The 17,231-nt window shown below is 42.5% G+C and overlaps 1 protein-coding gene, 1 long non-coding RNA gene and 3 other non-coding genes across 13 annotated transcripts in view; 3 read left to right on the top strand and 2 right to left on the bottom strand.

The window, feature by feature from the left end:
* LOC120899748 (disintegrin and metalloproteinase domain-containing protein 10) overlaps nucleotides 1-17,231 on the top strand; it is a 65,840-nt gene that overhangs the window by 25,245 nt on the left and 23,364 nt on the right. For all 9 annotated transcript variants that reach the window (XR_005739093.1, XM_040305924.1, XM_040305925.1 and 6 more), the window contains exon 3: nucleotides 12,098-12,121. Coding sequence is in view for 8 of the 9 variants with exons in the window: in XM_040305924.1 (XP_040161858.1) it covers nucleotides 12,098-12,121 (24 nt within the window). In the remaining variant the exon portion in view is untranslated. The remainder of the gene's footprint in view (nucleotides 1-12,097; nucleotides 12,122-17,231) is intronic.
* Nucleotides 1,228-1,300, bottom strand: Trnak-cuu. Its single transcript has one exon. It is a non-coding gene; the product is annotated as a tRNA-Lys (tRNA).
* Trnaa-agc lies at nucleotides 2,901-2,973 on the top strand. The gene has a single exon. It is a non-coding gene; the product is annotated as a tRNA-Ala (tRNA).
* Nucleotides 5,233-7,357, bottom strand: LOC120899749. Its single transcript, XR_005739094.1, has 3 exons — nucleotides 6,130-7,357; nucleotides 5,855-6,038; nucleotides 5,233-5,522 (listed from the first exon to the last, which is right to left on the bottom strand). It is a non-coding gene; the product is annotated as an uncharacterized LOC120899749 (long non-coding RNA).
* Nucleotides 7,504-7,577, top strand: Trnan-guu. Its single transcript has one exon. It is a non-coding gene; the product is annotated as a tRNA-Asn (tRNA).

The following is a 17,231-nucleotide window of genomic DNA, read 5'->3' as shown; positions in this document are numbered from 1 at the left end:
AACTCGACCGAATGATGTCAAACCCTTGTCAACATGTGAATGTGAAGGGAGAGTGTGGTCTGTGCCGTTTTGCGAAACAAAAAAAAAAGAAGGAAAAATAAATAAACTAGAAACTAAACTAATTGACCTAAATCAGGCAGGCGTGAACTCTGCATTTCGCTAGTGGGAGTGGGCAGTCCGATGGGGTGGTGAGGTGGAACTGCATCGGGACAGTGATAAGTTGTCTCGCGCGCTGCTGTGTGTCAGCTTACCCCCCAGTTCCATTCGGCAGTACCATCAATTCACCCACACTGGCTGTACAACAAAATTCGCATTGCTCACAGCTTTTTTTTTCGAAGTAAACATAATTTCTATGCAAATTTACACAAGCATTAGCTCGAATAATAGTTCGCTCGGTGAGCATTGGATTGGATTGTCACGATACAATTACAGATGGGGATTATCAGCCAACCGCGAACCAATGGCTTTTTGCCACATGTGTCACAACTGTGTGTCTCCATCGCTCAATCCCCGCCGGCATGATGCACAAAATCACGGTCAAATTACCACCACCTCTCCTTTTTTTAGCCCAAGCATAAGTGTTGGCTACCCTCAGGACAGGAAATAGACTAACCGTCACCGGTTTGCGTGTGCTTTACCGTGTGCGCGCGCGTGTGTGCACGCTTCAATCGTGATGTTTATATCATCCGTAGTAGTTACGACCACATTTGCGCACAGCACAAACCAGACAACATTATAATGATCATAATGTGTGGAAGTTGGCAACTGGTACGTCAAAAGCAGGATCGTTTGCACTGTGTTTATCGATTCCGCCGGAGAGACAGTGAAACCTGCTCGCCATTAGTTTTGGGTGGTGTAAAGTTAGATTATCATTATGGGTATCACACAATGTGGCTTTGGTTGTTGTTGGGATAGATTGTTGCAGATAAAAGTTTTGGTGACGTTAATGTACATTTAGTTAGTTTTGTCAGGGTTTTGCATCTCCTACTGACTCCAAGTAGCACCTAAAGCAGGGTATTATGCTTGTAAGATGAATTCGTCGTTGTCTTTACATCTCCCAATGACAGATGAATCTTGGCAGCTAATAATAATACAAAAATATATGGTAAATGCACCAGTAAAGTAAGCTAAACCAGTTTGTTATCGATGGTGTTTTAAATTACGATTTTGAGATGTCATTGATCATTTTTCCAATTACACTGCCAGAGCAAAAAAGCAAGTTTCCTGCGCCCAACGTGGGGCTCGAACCCACGACCCTGAGATTAAGAGTCTCATGCTCTACCGACTGAGCTAGCCGGGCATGTTGCAGGGGGAGAGTTATGACCGAAATACACCTCTTGATCGTCGTGTCCGAGCTATGATTCATCGATCGTGATGGTGGTGTGCCACTTTTGATACCTTGCTTACGGTCATCGGTTTGTAACAACGATGTTTCATTAATGCTCCCCTTGAAGCGGGTGAAAATACAATCCTTGATACGATAGCGATGAGCAGAAACGTGTGCATTAAATTCAAGTGCGAATATATGAGTCCGATCAAGTGAATGTTTAGTCTCATCTTAACTTAAGCAGGAAAGAGAGAGAGAGTTCACTGGACTGTTTCTTTGTCTTCTCAATAGAACGCCTGTGTGGCCTTTGAATGACCCTTACGCTGCTGTGGCAGAAAGATCAGGGTTAGACACTTTCCCGCTAAGTTGCATTCGGTTTCCGTTTCGGAATGCATCAGCAATGGTATTATGTTTCATATGAAACGTTCCAACCCATCCCCCTTTCTGCATACTTGTTTGCATGCCTGCGCGTTTGCTATTCGTAGCAGTAGCTGGGAAAACGAGAAATAGCCACTGCTCGACCGACCACATCGCATTCGCCGAGGCGTATTAATTTAATCGCGAAGCGGTCCGATTGTGAAAAAGATTTAATCTGGACCAGAAAAAAACCCCGGCCAGAGTCTTCTTTCTCTAGCGTTCTCTCTAGGCGAAGGTGAACACACTGTTTTGTTTGAAGTCCCATCCACTGTGGACAGTGTTCTGATCAATGATAAAAGCTCCCTTTCGGTTCAGTTGTTTTGATGGGTAAACAACACACACACACCCACATATACACCGTTGTGTGTCCAATGGGTATGTCCGTTCGCCCGTGTGGTTTTACATGCAGTCATCAAAGCCATCCATATACCGAAGGGCGTGTGTTCGGAATGGTGTGTGGCCTTGTAAGGGAAATTGCTCAATTGAGCGACGAACCGGGGTTGAGTTCTATCGAACCACACTTACCAATCAACACGTTACACTCTTCTGTGGTACGGGGGCAGAAGAAGCCGCCGTTATCGGCCCTTGTCGGGACGTATGAACTCTACCGACGGAGGTCCACGGGTTAATGTGTTGCCGTTTCCAATGCAAACAATGTTGATTATGTTTCTCCTCTGACACACTTGCTCTTAAACACACAATCCCACCCATACACAGGAGGCTTCATTGGGTTGGAAAAAAGTGGCCCGGTCAACGGGAACGAATTGTGTGTGTGGTGGCTTTTTCTGGGCTTCTATGGAATAAATCATAATTAACTACACGTCTGTTGAAAGACTGTTTTTACATAAATATGTTTTTTTTTTCGTACGTTGGCTGCTATTTGTTGCGTGCTAAGATGCCATGAATGGAAATAGGAGCGATTGTGTGATGAGGAAGGCAGACAAAAAAAGTTGCATAATAAGGTAGCACATCGTAAAAATACGCAAGGACGATTTCGGGGGGGAGGTAATTATATTCTAAAGAAGCAGTTGCACAAAAAGCTCGATATTTTCGCCGAAAGAGATTTATGTACGATTAGTTTGTGTTTCTTTCTTCTGCGGGTTGTGTGGATGAAGTTGAAATCCAGGAGCGTTAGAGTTGTGTTAGATGTACAAGGGGGGGTGTAGCTCAGATGGTAGAGCGCTCGCTTAGCATGTGAGAGGTACCGGGATCGATACCCGGCATCTCCAACGAAGTCTTTTTTGGTTATGGTTCTGCATTTGTTTATTGGTTTCTATATGTGATGATGGCTCTGTTTTTTTTACATACTTACCGTTGTGAAAGCAGATAAGCATTATTCACGTCTCAGGTAGCGTAATAAATTGGTTGTCTTCTCGCCGCAAAAAAAAAAAAAACATTAGCCATCGATTCTCAAATGGGGCTCTTTTATGATACCGATTAAGATAACGCAGGAAGAAATTGCTATCATAACTTTATGCGAAATCATTAGCTCAAACGTCACCCCTCCCCCTCCCTACGCTATCACGACGCGTGATACGTTGATCTAAAGTAGGTTCGCGAAGGTCCTGCGCTGCCAACAAAGCGAACGGTCGGTGGTGGCTCATTAATTCCTTGCGTGGGAGAAAACAAAACCAATAAACAGCGGGTGTGTATTACACTGATGTGTTTAGTGGTCACTTGTTTTGTCGTTAATCAGCAACCGTCCGCCGTATTATAGATAATGGGTATGTGTGGGAGTGATATTTTGCGCGAAAGTGGAACCGAAAACACAACACCGCCAAGGCAGAGCGGCAACATATTCCAACACGCACTTAATTCACGCAAGCGGTTCACTACGGTCGCGCCACTCGGGGAAAAAGGTGTGTTTGTGCGCGCCAAGGGATGACATAGTGTGGCACAGGAATAATACAGGATAAAAGGAAAAAGGAAAATTTTGCCGGGCGAGAATAACCCACTCTCCATGCTGCGCGCGGGGTCCGGTCCGATGGTCCGTTTTCCCATGCCGGTAGTTTTCACCTTGCTTGTTATGAAGGATAACGAATTTATTAGCCTTGCGTGTCACCATATCGTTACGTCTGTCAGCGACACTGGCTAGTACGGGAAAGAGAGGGGCAGGTGCGGGTGCCGGGCGAGAAATCCACCGTTTTGACCAGTAGCAGGAGCAGGAGTAACTTTTGCTCCATTGATCAGTGGAAATATTATTCCTTCGTTCCGATGCGCCCCAGCTACTTACTTTCCCCCCTTGCCAGCACACATGGTGAGCTGAAACACTTCATTCATCTTTGCTTGGCGTTGTTTTTTTTTGTATGTACAGTTTTCGTAGCCTTTCCCACTATCAAATAAATTGCACACAACCCCCCCTCCCTAGGGTGGGTAGCAGTAGCAGGTGGGGTTGTGTATAACGATGAGTTTTTGATGCATTGCTGTTCCATATGTTTTTCCAACGCTTTCCGCCATCTACAGTGTGGTGTACAGTCTTGCATGTGTGTGCCATCCTGCTTTTATGTAGGTCATTTGCAGCGCGCTCTCTGGAGCCGTTTTGCACACAGACACCCCCGAGCGCGCGTGCTGTGGTCGTGTATTTTCTTCCCATTTGCACAAAACTTCTCGACAGCCGCCCGGAACTGACCAGCCATAAATTTTGCCCTCATTTTAACCCCTTAAGAACCACGGCTGGCGCACGGGGGAGCGCTACGTTTGGCCGCCTTCCGCACACAAATCACCACCTCTAACGATCGATTGTGTACGGTCGAGCGGACGTTTAGTGCGGGGAGAGCAGCCAATACGTTTCCGCTGGCCACCTTGCCACGGTGGGTGTGTGGTGGTGGTGGTCCATTTATGAAAAGGATTGGAAGGACAAAAAAAAGAAGGAAAAAAAAAACGTCACAAAACTTGTGGAACAAATGCGCACCGGCAGAGGTCACTGGGAATATGCAAATTTACCAACAGCGGCGTCCTTTTATTGCGCGCTCCGTCCACTCTTTACAGCGTTCGCCTGTTCCTTCCATCCCTGCGTTCCGGATGCATCCATTACAAAATCGATGAATTATGTTGCACCTCTCCTGCACACCCACCACCCTCCCTTTATTTTTGCATCGGTTTTTGTGGGCGGGAAAATTATGAGCAGAAGCGTATGGAAAAACTGGCGGGCGCGCATCGTTTAGCGGACAACACAAGCGGGCGATCATAAAATATGCACGTTGCAGAAATAAAACAGAATCGTGCTTGTGGTGGTGTAGCATTATTTCTGTGTGCGCTCAAAGCCCGGCCACATCGCGTGAGTGCATTTTTTTGTATTGTTAAAGAATACTTTTAATCTAAACTGTGTGGTCACAGTGTGTGTTGGAGGATCGTTGTAGTTTAAATATTTTATAAAACTTTCCTTTTGTGCTGTGTGGAGCTACATTTTCCGTCGCTCTTGTGCCAGTTCGCCGATGTTAATGATAAACGCTGTTGTTGAGTTTTTTTTTTTTTTTTTTTGGGGGTAATAAAGATTTCTATATTTTATGTGACATTCAGTGCCGTGAAATATGCATCCGGGACATTGTGAGAGCTGTTTTCCTTTTGCCTGCCGACGTTGGTTGCTTATATATCAACAGCTGGAGGTGAAGGTGTTCCACTTTTGGCTGCAGTAAAAGTGTGATGCATAAATCTAAGCTCCAAATAGAGTAGCTTCCGGCGGGGAACCCCCCGGTAAAAGTGATGAGAATGAGTGGACCGTTTTTCTTCGACTTTTGACTGAAAGCGCGTAAACACTCACCGGAAGCTGCACACGTGTCTGAAACGGAATGCCAAAAAAAAAAAAAAATACGGACAAATAAAATAGAATAACTTAACACATTGTAAAGTTCAAGGTAAGGGTGTGAATGTGGCCTTTTTTTGTTTTGTTAAACCATGCTTTAGATATTAGGAAAACTGAATATTATCCATAAATATAATTTGATTTTGAGTGACAACAGTTGATTTGTCCAGTAATTAATTTAAGATAAATGAAAATACTACAAATTTCAATATAAAATGTACCACAACTTGAGTACCATTAAACAAACTCTTGCATTTTGTGACTGGACACATATCTGATGTTTGTTGAGTTTTGGTGTATTAACTTACCAGCGCATACAATTGTGACCTGCATAATCTCCTGTTCTCGGAATCTGTGCGAACATCGCATTTCTATTCAGTCGGAAAAATTGATTCTTTTTTCGGCCTTAAGCTGTCCCTAGCATCATTTGTCTTATCTGCAGATTAGGACGTTCATCTTGGCACACGGGCACGGCTAAAGCCCACGCGTGTCCTGTTCATACGATTCAGCAGAAACAAAGAGAGAAGGCTCATTTTTCGAAGCAGGAGAGCGTTTACTTCGCTGTACATGTGCAAAGGTTCACCTTTTTGTTGTTGTTGATGTTGTTAATTGAGCTGACTACGAAGGATCTTAATGTGTGTGCCGTTCGTTTTGGGTTGAGTGTTCCTTTGTTATAAGAACAAAACATATTTTGATCGTGCTGCTAGGATTATGATGTAATGAGGTTGTACAGACGGTCTAGCTGTAGGATGAAGGAATTAGTGAGGTACACGTTCATATTTGTGTTGTGTTGAGTGTGTAACTAACCTTGTTATAGTAGCAATTACAAGTAGTACTAAAGAAGAGCTAACCTCGTATTTTATCATTGATATATTAAAGTAAGACGACATCGTACCTCGAATGTGCCTATTGCTGTTTGCACACACAAAAAAAGAACCAAATTTCTATGACTTTCAACGCATCTTAAAAACTCCAACAAGCACACACACACACACACACACACACACATGTCCGTTACATTTGCGCTATCTCACGAAGTTATGTTTTTGTAGACGAGCTCGAAAAGTTCCTCGGGCAAGATAGCGGCAAACAAGTTGATATGCAAATGCTGGCCGTGTAATGTAACGCGTGGTTCCTAAGCGAAAGAACGTGAACAGCAGCAACGTCTCCCTTTCATCTTCTGCCCGCCCGTCAAAATGCGGACTCCCTGTGTGTGTGTGTATGTGCCCCACTGCCGAGCGAAGGAAATCGCTAATTAAAACCCTCAAACTTTTATTTGCTTTACTTTTTTAAGGCTTTTACTTCACATTTTTTCCTGATTCCCACCACACCACACCATTCTCCCCTCCTCCTGCTCCGGTGTGGTTGTTCGTGTTTGGGGATACGCGGCTGAGGATGAATGTTCTCGTGCCGAGCCGCAAGTTTATGTTATCATCAACAACGATACAACCACAGCATGGCCCCGCGGCCCATTTCCCACCCAGCAGCACCATCCCCGGGCTTGTTTTACTTTATCCGGGTACTTGAATTGAGTGGCTGCTTTTCATTTCGCTCATGCATGATACGTCCGAAACAAACCACTGGCAGCTACAACGTTAATTTTACATCAAATGTCCAATTACAAGCAAACGCTTTTCGATTTTGGACGTACTTTGAAGCGAGCCGAGGTCCATATGTTTGCCTTTGTATATGTATATGCAAGTAATGCAGCGTTTAATTTGTTGGAAAATATAACAGGCTAGTGTATTTACTTCGGATTGTAGAATTATTTCAGCAAATAAAGCTTAAATCATTATTAAATTTTCAAGTAAAACGATAAGATTGGAAAGTGCGAAGCGACATCACGATTTCCCATTGCCGTTCACTTCGTTCTTTTCGAACGTGGCTGTGAACGTACGACTTGTGGCAGCAGCGACTGTCGCTTAAAAAGCGGTGTTAGCGGTGGCGGAGCGTAAGTGCCTTCGTGGCGCAATCGGTTAGCGCGTTCGGCTGTTAACCGAAAGGTTGGTGGTTCGAGTCCACCCGGGGGCGCAGAACTTTTTTGTTACATTTTTGCTTCGTCATTAGTTTGTTGCTACATATTTGCTTTTGTTTTTATGCTTATCATAAATCAACAGTAAGTAATGTACTTGTTGTACCTTATATTTTAATATTATTTTAAAGTATGCATGTTGTGTCTCAAAGAAGCTTACGTTATTGTATGTATTTCTATTTTTTTCATTACTGTTTAAGCTGCTTCATGTGAAAAAGATTTAATTACACCCATTTTATCGATTCCGATCCCGAAAAAAAGAGCGAGAATACATTTCGTTGGGAGATCGAAACGAAACAAACCAAAAAACAATCAGTATTGTATTGTACACATGATACATCGTTGATGCAGGGGATACATGTTCATGTGAGGCTTACCCCCACAAGCCCATATTGTTCGTAGCTTTTCATTAAATCGTTACCGTTTGAATAGCGCTCACCCAATGGCCGCACACTAACAGCGCTAACTAAACTGTAAGCTGAGCCTCTCTCGCTCCAAAGGCTTTTCTCATTTGATCTGCAATTACGCTTTTGCAAAACGTTAACCACTGTTTTCACGAAGCGTAATCCTGGTATTATTTTCCCTTTATGTATGTAGTAGAAGGAGGCTGGTTAACTGTTGAAGTTCAACGAAATCAATTTAATTTCAATTACCGTGCGTTACTAATTGGCAATGAAACTAATTGGGAAATTACAAATAAAAAAGGACGCAGTAAAACATTCGTTTGTTTGTTTAAACATTTGAATTTGTGTACCATAAGTTTGAACGCTGAAAGACTAACAAAATAAACAAAAGTGGGTATTTGATTAAAACTAAAAGTTTGAGGAATTACACATTGATGTCAAAAATGAACGATAGAATGGTATGTCGTATATAACAGATCCACTTTTAAGCGTGACGTTCTTACATTCTGAAGGCTGTTAAACAACGTTGCAGCAATGATTGATTAATGTTGATCTCATTAAAACTGGATACAATGAGAGAACAAATCAAAACTGACTGCCAGTGATTGTGTTATGCAAACAGCTGGAGCCTGGAGCTTGATGTTCGCGCAGGGAAATTCGATGATTGAACTTTCTTCTCCCTTTCGCATATCGCGCTCATCGTTTGCCGCACGGAACATTATTATCGCTTTGTTGCGAAGGGCGGCCTCCGTTTTCATTTGTTCCATTTCATTACTGCTGCTGTGCGTGCATGTTGTGCGCTTTGTTGACGTCGGTATTTTCATTTTGTGGAAAGAAAATCCTAAACCATTTTTTGTTCGTCCGTACTTGTTGGTGTGTTTGCGTTTTTCTTCCCCTAAAGAGTACGTGTGTTAAGGCATTACACGTTTCTTTTCTGGAAGCTTCAGCTTGTCCGAAAGCTTGAGAAACGATGTTGGATATGATGCACAACGTTCACAGGGGGGCCAAGCTGTGCAGCACCATCAGGGCGGTGTTTTGACAGACACAGGGACAGGCAACCAATGGTAGTACTACTAGCTTGGGCGCGGACCCGCGGTGAATCTCCGGGTGGCGCTCGCACGACGAGGCCAAAGCATAATAAGTTTTGCCGCCATTGGCCTACTGAAAAAGGGGGAAAAAGTAATGAATGCGAGCGAAAAAAAGCATACCCCAGAGTCTCAGAGTCTTCACGGGTGGAGGTCGGGCGGCGGAACCATGGGCGGTGTTTTTCCATGTCAAGGTCTTTGGCAAACGGCCGGCGTTTGTGTGTTTGGAGGTGCGTTTTTCCGGCGCTTTGATTCACGTTCGATTATGGCGCACACATAAAAGTGCCCGTGTGGTGTGAAGTTAGCAAGTTTGGGTGGGTGGTAAAGTTGCCGAAGGTTGTTATTTTTCGTTCGTTTCGATTTTGTTTCGGCACTGCTATGGGCTTCTTCTTTTTTGGCCAAGGTTGCTAAAGCGTGAAACATTGAAAATGGTTGATTTCTGGCTGTAACGAATTTTAATTATGTAATAATTAAGGAATTAAGTAAGAGTAGCGCCATTCTGTATATATATAAACTTTATAAATGAAATAAAATCGTCAAGCATGTTTTATGTTTAACAGCCTACATATTTAAATACACAGTTTTTTACAAAGTTACAAAACGATATTAAATAATCTATAAAAAATCTAACACAATTTCTAATTTGTGGAACCGTTCTTGTAATACAAAGGATATGATGTCAGTAAAACCCTTTACAATTTATTTGAATGTAATTATAAGGGTAATTGAATGAAAAACACTGCCAGTTGAATTCCAACCTAAAATTTTTAATTTTTTCAGTAGAAATATCGTTCAAAACAAGCGATCAAAAAGGTCATAAACTCTCTAATGTTGAGTAAAAAATAAACACTGCCGACCATTGTTTTTCAAATATTTCCCTACGCAAAATTACAGTGTGTTGGTTGCTTTATTTACTTTATTTAATTTTTTCTACAAACAACCAATGTGTAGCACTGAAAAAAAAGTGGAAGGGAAATTTTAACTTAACTAACCTTTTGCTATTCGCTTTTCAGTGATGAAATGCAAAAAAAGCTAAAACAACAAAAGTACATCAAAGGGTTTGATGTCCGTGCAATTGTTTTGCATTTTTCATGATAATGCCACGCCGTGGTGCGTTGGCTGCTGCTAAAATTGCAGCATTTCGTTTATTACAGCGTTTTTGTGGGTTAGCCCTTCTAACCAGAACACATTTCAAATTGTTGCCACTAATGTAATGTGTGTATTTTTTTGCAACGCGATATCTGTTACTACCTTTTTAATGTTTCAGGCAGGGCTTTGAAGTTTACGGTGTGTTTGATCTTGTTTTTTTTTACAGCCCTACTAAATGCATATTTTAACCTATATTAGAAACAATAATGCTGTAAGTTGCAATAGGACGAAAAAGCAATGCAAAATGAGCGCTATCTTACACAAAACGAATTTTTCCCATAAACTTCGAATCTCTTCCGTGCATTACGACTGGTGCTAAAAACTTAGCGGTGCAACTTTTGGCACTATGCTTTATGTCGCTAAAGTTAAAACTTTGAAAAAAAAAAAATACAATGCAATCTCACTTTTCGCGTAACTTCATGGTGAAATATTATGATACTCTGGTGGTGCCTTTTGGGGAGTGGGTGGTGGCCGTAGGAATCGGTTTTGTTACTCCCCCATTGTTGGTGGAACTTTATTATTATTTTTTGTAGCTTAAACTCACAAACTTCTGTCAAGTTCTTGGCTGGCCGGTGTTGTGCTACGCTGCTCCCTGGGTGTCTTCGTCAGCATTGCTCATCGTCGTCATAACTACTACTGCTGCTTGTTGTGTGCGACGCGCTGGTGCGCACTTCATCTTCATCGTCTTCATCATGCTCGGTCCGCTCCAAGGACGTGAACCTATTTTTCCTCCTCTACTAGCTGCTGCTGCTAGTGGTGGTGTGGTGCTCGTGCCAAAGTCGCAAAAGAAAACTTCATCAAATGTAGAGACGGGGTGGATAAGGAATAGTACGACCGCTAGCGCTACTTTATATGCATGCGCGAAAGATTCGGCTTTTGTTTCTGCTGCTGTCAGGGATGCTGATGCGGCGTGTATATAGTGTCGTTAGTGTTACTTTATGCTATTGTTAGTCCGTCCTTTACGGGTGCATATTGCATTACAGGAAGGGAGAGGCATCATGGAAGGGGCATGTGTTGGTGTAGATTATTACGAGACTACGGGAGGGAGGAAATCATAAATCAAAACAGCACTACGAGACCAAGAGAGTTGGCAGATATATTCCCAGACTCCGGAGTTGGCAAAACTGAGATTTTTGAAGTTGACACAAGAGTTGTTGGCGGGGGTAGTTCTTTTATTTAATTAGAAGTTTTTTTAGTATGTACTAGCAGCCAAATGTAATTTATATTCTTTTGAGTAAATAATGATGCCTAATTGATAGAGTGATAATAAATGCTTCTCATTTTTGGAAGTGCTCGATGTGGAAAATGTTTATTCTCAACTTACCAACTCTATAACTGAGTGTCAAGTACAATTGACTTCAACATTTAGCAGTTATTACATCCAATGCTCCTCCACTCTCTGTTACCATTGTAAATAAAATCCAGCAAAGTAAAAGGCAGGACAAATTGTGTGCAGTGTCCCGTACTCCCGCTGAAGAAGACAAGAATTTCATTCCCCGTAGTCTGTACTAGAAATGTAAAATTTCATCAGACAAGCCGAGGTGTGGGCTCTTCTCTGCCGCACCCTTGCGTACTTTTTCCATGCATTAAGTATCATACTTAAGCAAGTATATATGGTAGGCAGCACGAAGCTATGCGACCAACTAGCACGAGCGGAAAACAAATTGTATGCCGGAGATTTGCGGTGTCGGCGTCTGGCCGGCCCTAATGCATATTAAACGATGTACCAAAACACAGTCACCAGAAGCAAAATCGGCATAAAATAATGAAGATAATCGGGGTGCGGTTACACAAATCAAACTTTTAATCGCACAGCTTATTTTTTTACGCTTCAGCTCCATGTTCTCTCTACTAATCTCTTATTTTCTCTTATTTTTACAGGTTACGTAAGAGAATCAAAAAAAGGTATGTATTGTATGTTCGAAATTATAGAATGTAGTGAATTTAAATGTAATGTTAGAAAGATATGAAACCGATTCCGATTAACAAAACGATGTGAAATATTACTTCAAAGATAGAAGAGTTTTTGTTATTGTTAATATTACATGCATGAAAAAGCGAACAATACGCTTTTTGCTTGGAAAGTGTCGGGAAATTCGTACTGTGACAAAAATAATCACTTGACGGTAACGGCTGATGTTGCACGGCACCCCCCCCCCCCCCCCCCCCGGCACAAGCTTCGAAGCGGTTCGCTTTCATTATATCAAAAGCTTCTAAATATGTTTGATGTCAGAATCGAAAATCGATCGCTTGGTGGATGGGGGTGTGTCAATTGAGTTGAAGCTCGTTAGAGGGCACACCAAGCGCACGCACGATAAAATACACGCCCCAGCGTGGTGTGCGGCGCCGATCGAGTTAAGTACATGGAGGCTAATGAGACAAAAAAGGTTTTTAAAATTGAATTGCTTCCCAGCATAGATACGTGCTTAATGCTTTTTAGATTGTGATTTTAAAATGGGAGCTTTTGGGGACGTGGATCTCGCCCCCTTCGGCAATGGAAACAAGGAGGGGGCCGCCAACGAGCGGCACGAATCCTTAGAATAGCTGGTTTGTTGCCGTATCGATAAAATAATTTTATTCAAATTTTCCCATACTCCCTTTCGTGTGGGTTCGGTTGATGCTTTGATATGAATATTTAAATTGCCTTTTTTCCTGTACCCGTTTGCCCTGCGGTACCTACTACCCCGTGGATCCGTTTTGCGACTCTGCTGGTGTTCCAGGAATAAAAAAAGGCAAAAGATGGATCTATTCTCTATCGATCGTCGCCAAAAGGCAAAATGAAATGGGATCTCCGTTCGGTTGACGGCAGTGAGTAGACAGCATTTTTCGATGGGCTCTACTTTATGTTCCAGATCTTGGGACTGTTGATTTTAGTGTACTGTTTATTCCTGGACTTACTTGGGACCATTTTAGGCACCAGCGCGCGCAATCCTTGATAAGCATCCAATGATAATAGCTTCAAGTTCGGGAAGGTTTTGAAGGTTGGCCGGTATTGTCCTTTTTATCGCATAACACTCGGCTCAACAATGCAGCATTATTTTGTGTTTGAACAATATTTGTTCAACCTTTTATTGTCAAAAAACGTACGTTTGGCTGGGAAGTTCCCTGGTTCCCTGTTGTTTTCTAACGGTCTTTAAAAGTGCTTCCGGGCATATGTGGTTGTTACTTTACTTAAAAAATGCATTCGATTTACTTGAAGCGTGAAAAAAGGTAACATGTTGCAACTGCATTCCTGTCTACTGCTCGATCAATAATATAATCAATATAAGTATAAAGAAATTTGATAACGAAATATCTCACTATTAGCAAAGTATCTTGCTGTGTGAAGATGAAATAACATCTTATTCAACCAAGAATGAAACATCATTGCGATTTCGGTCGTTAAAAATGAATTACAGAAGAATGATAGTATCAAAGTGGACCGGTGGAAATCCTGTAACCGTTTGGAATTTATTTGCTCTAATTAAATAACTTGTTACTGGCAAAGGAATCATGCCCGGTGGTACATTCCAACCATTCCAAGATGTCGAAGAACGCTTGTATTTTGACTTACTTTGCATAACGACTTGTCTCTGGAGAGAAGTAAACTTCGCTTCGCGAGGAATGTTTGCATCTTAAACTCCACCGCAAACATTTGAGATGTGCAAAAGAGCTGCCTGTGTGTGTGTGTTGTGGAAAACACTCCAACGTATCAAAACGTGCCAAACGTGGCTTACATCACTAAACGCGGGAGAATATGATGCGCACTCATCAACGATTGCAATTGGATTGTTATCAGAGAGATGTCATTCAGGGCTAAAACTCTACCACCCGATTGCGCTCGATGCACTCGCTTTTCATAATGCTGTGCCCTGCTAAGATGCCGGCATTGCTACGCTTGACCGGCTAGGAAGACCCGACCCAGTCAGTGCATACCGAGCGTGCTTCCTTACGATAAGAGAGGGGAGTGTGAGTTGTGTAGCGATTTGCCCCGGTATTCCGGCGGCCCGGTGGGGAACAATTATTCTAATGCTAACGCTAATGACATTCGTTCGTGCGGGCGTCGTCGCTTACACAATTGCACAAAGTGCATTGAACAAGAGCCTGTAGCTGCAGTAACGGTGCACCGCCGACGCGCGACTTATTGCGTTTAGTAATTAAATTCACTTACGAACCGTGACCTTTTATAATGGTCCAAGGCAACATTGCCCCTCTGCTGGCATGCGGTTGGGGCGGCGTCCCAAGGTAAGGGAGGCATGTGTGTTGAAAGTTTCATCAAGCTCTTGCACTTGACCAACGGTGTGTCAGCGCGTGTTGCAAAATGAAAATGGAGAAAATGGCCGTTTGCGCACAGTAAGCGAAAAACGATGGCCTTTTGAAGGTAAGAAACACTTTCGGCTATTTCTTACTGTAATGCTCATGAGGAACATTATCATTTTTAGTGCTTACAATTCTACCATTGGCATTTCTAGCCATTGCTAACTTTGAACAGGAGAGCGTTTACTTTTTCTACAAGTAATTTCTTCTTCTTCTACTATGTGGCGTAACGTACGCGGAAATGCCGGTCTATACAGGATTTCGAGACTTAATTCATTACCACGTAGCAGTCGGATAAGTCAAAACCTTGCTACGGGAGGACAGTCCATTCTAGGCTTAAACTCATTACGGGCATGTTTTTGAGTCATTGAGTCAGTCAGTTCACGACTGTACCATGGGACCGCACATTACAAGTAATGTAAAGGCGTTAGATAGTTCCACTATAATTTTCACATAAAAATGGATTTCAAACTTTGCTAGGTAGATGTGTGGGTATGTAGTAGAACTGCAGATTGAAACACGTCTATTTTAATCCTCCTTCTGTAGCTCAATGTGTTACGGAAGGATTTGACTTCGCGCTATTGCTGTATCGATCGGAAGAAACCTAACAGTGGAGCTTGTATTAATCCATTGGCGCTTGTAATTTTCTTTCCTAGCTTTCCACACTACACACGTATTACTCTAGTGTTACAGAAACGTGTTGTATGTACTCACCGAATAACATGCTTTACACAGTTTTCAGCGCAATAACATGAAGCAAACACAGTTTTCAGCGTGGTAAATTCAGCTTAAATTGTTCAAGACTTTAACTTTTGTTTCCCTATTAATATGATTTTCCCTTTTCTGTTCTATTTTAATTTTTTTGTGTTTCAAAATTAGCACTGAGAATCGATGCTATGCTATTTGTTTATAGATAATTGTAAAAATACAATATTCTCTTATTATTTCTCATTATTCCATTCCATTATTGTGGAATTAAACTGGGGGAAAATAGACGGTGTTAGTTTTATCATACCATTTTGTTGTGCAGTTCTCAACAAGTCCGAAAACTATAACCATAATTGTTGTGCTGCTTCGCCTCTGCAGCCTTTTCACCAGTGTAGCAGAGAAAATAATGCTCAGAGAAGCCATGTGGTGGTTGCATCACAAAAGAGCTGGACGCGGCAGAGTGTGTGAATTTTTAAATTTGTATAATTTCATTAAAACTTTTCCATGCCTTCCGGGAACGAACTGCGGTGTGCGCTTTGACCCGAACTTGCCAGCATTAGCAGTGATGCCAGCCTGCAACAAACAAACACACACTCACCCACTCTCTATCTCGACGCAGTGGGCAGCAGTATCAGTTGCATGTCGGCCGTACAGATTCCTTTACAGCGGGGTTGGTGGTGTTCGTTGGGATTAGCCGATAAAAATTGTAAACACAGCAAAGAAAACTTTCGCAACTATTTTATCATTGCCATATGCTGTGGAAAATTTCCGCCCGATGAGAATAATGGTCGGTACTACTACCCCAGGTGGTGGTGCTGACAGTAGAAAGCCCAACACGTCACGGTTGGGCCCTGTCCAGTGGCGGATAACGTGTTCTGGCTTCTGATGGTGTTTGGAAAACAATTTTCCAAATAAATAGTTTGAATGATTATGGTTCTTTCTCCACCGGTTCCGTGTTGCTTTTGGGTACCGTTCTACAGTTAGGCCATTTCTATTTTGCCATTCATCGACGATGGTGGTGAAGTGGGTCGTCGGAAAATGTGTCACGGGAAATGTTTGCAGTCCGATGCACATTCGAATGAAAGGAAATTGTGTAAGGTCATAGGGCGAGTAGTCTAACACCTGGTACCTTCTCTAGTAGTGGGGTTGCTTTTTGTTTGTTTTGCAAAATGGGTTGCACCTGCACTATTATGTGACACATTGACCCTGATATTTGCAAACCAAGCTTCTAGTTTGCTGCTGAAACTCGCTTTTCACTTCTCTATTTCCGTCGCTATCTGCAGTGTTCCTTTGACAGGAAATGTACTGATGAGAAGCACCAGCTCGACAGTAAAAAAAAACAAAACAAAACAAAAACAAAACTCATCAACGTTAGAAGGAAAAAGTGCATCTCTTCACGAGCTTTTGGTACACACACACACACACACACACACACACACACACACACACACACACACACACACACACACACAGTCTCACCACCTGATGGGTGCACGTTTGCTTCGTTGGGGCGCATGGAAGCATGAGATGTGCATACCCGGAGAGTCGTAAAACAAAACCGTCTTCATGTTACGCAAGATGGTGTAACCGAACTGCAGCGCGAAGTAAAAGCATTAAAATGGAACTGAACAGCGCTCTGCAAACGGACGGAAGAACCACCCCTTACCTGTCGAAGTTGTGAATGGAAAAGCAACCCTTTGCTCGGAATGGAAGCAAAAAAGCGCAATTCCACTTTACACGACATTACAGAGCTTGACTGCAGCAGAGAAGCTGGCACTGGCAGCCCCAGCAGCACTTGAAAAAGGGACATGAATCCATTCAGTGAAATGTGAAAATGAATTACAGCAGAGTGAACTTCCTGCATAGCAGCAGCGCACAGCTCCGCTTAGAACGCTGAGGACACATTGTACGAGGAACGAGGTGCATTTACTTTGAGTTAGTTGCATTCGGTTTTGTTCTTTACAATCTTTATTCGACAACGTAGAGTGACATCATGATCTAAAAGACTGCA

This window comes from Anopheles arabiensis, chromosome 3 (genome assembly GCF_016920715.1).
Source record: "Anopheles arabiensis isolate DONGOLA chromosome 3, AaraD3, whole genome shotgun sequence".
In the NCBI taxonomy this organism is placed as follows: domain Eukaryota; kingdom Metazoa; phylum Arthropoda; class Insecta; order Diptera; family Culicidae; genus Anopheles; species Anopheles arabiensis.
Note: the sequence above shows the minus strand (reverse complement) of the source record. Positions and strands in the feature narration are given on the sequence as shown.